This window comes from Diaphorina citri, unplaced genomic scaffold (assembly GCF_000475195.1).
Source record: "Diaphorina citri unplaced genomic scaffold, Diaci psyllid genome assembly version 1.1 scaffold35895, whole genome shotgun sequence".
Classification (NCBI taxonomy): Eukaryota; Metazoa; Arthropoda; class Insecta; order Hemiptera; family Psyllidae; genus Diaphorina; species Diaphorina citri.
Genome location: NW_007413227.1, coordinates 1 through 604, shown reverse-complemented (window position 1 = coordinate 604; position 604 = coordinate 1). Strand labels below are relative to the sequence as shown.

At 48.7% G+C, this 604-nt stretch overlaps 1 protein-coding gene across 1 annotated transcript; it reads left to right on the top strand.

The window, feature by feature from the left end:
• Positions 1 to 14: 14 nt before the first annotated feature.
• Positions 15 to 456, top strand: LOC113473491 (bumetanide-sensitive sodium-(potassium)-chloride cotransporter-like). Its single transcript, XM_026833096.1, has 2 exons — positions 15 to 178; positions 300 to 456. Exons 1-2 carry the CDS (start codon positions 119 to 121, stop codon positions 432 to 434), a joined length of 195 nt encoding a protein of 64 aa, XP_026688897.1. The 5' UTR covers positions 15 to 118; the 3' UTR covers positions 435 to 456.
• The last annotated feature ends 148 nt before the right edge of the window (positions 457 to 604 follow it).

Genomic DNA, 604 nt, shown 5'->3' with positions numbered 1-604 from the left:
TCTCTATTTCTTCCCGATTTCAGGCGGTATCTATTTCATCATCTCCCGATCGTTGGGTCCGGAGTTCGGCGCGTCGATCGGCATCATTCTCGCGTTCGCCAACGCCGTGGCTGCGTCCATGAACACGATCGGATTTTGCAACTCGCTAAACGATCTCCTGGCTTCGTATCACACGAAGATTATAGACGGTGGGATCAACGATATACGACTGGTGGGCGTGATCGCCCGTGGCTGCGTCCATGAACACGATCGGATTTTGCAACTCGCTAAACGATCTCCTGGCTTCGTATCACACGAAGATTATAGACGGTGGGGTCAATGATATACGACTGGTGGGCGTGATTGCTATTTTCATCATGGTTATTATCTGCTCGTTTGGAATGGATTGGGAGAGTAAGGTAAGAGCTCCTCCGGGAATCAAACCCGCGACCTAGCGCTTACAAGGCAGACACGCCCTCCAAGCGAACTAGGCTGTGTGTACAAGATAATTTGTGCCCAAAGTTCACCTATAAGTTCTTATGCAAACTGTTTTTTTTTTAAGAGGTTTGACAGAGGGAACTGTAACTGCTATGGTCTTATCGTCCCGAAATCGAAGAGAGAAGGA

Coding starts and splice junctions, on each gene's coding strand:
- LOC113473491 (XM_026833096.1), top strand. CDS start 119: ATGAACACGATCGGATTTTGCAACTCGCTAAACGATCTCCTGGCTTCG. Junction 179..299: donor TGGCTTCGTATCACACGAAG/ATTATAGACGGT, acceptor TATCACACGAAG/ATTATAGACGGTGGGGTCAA.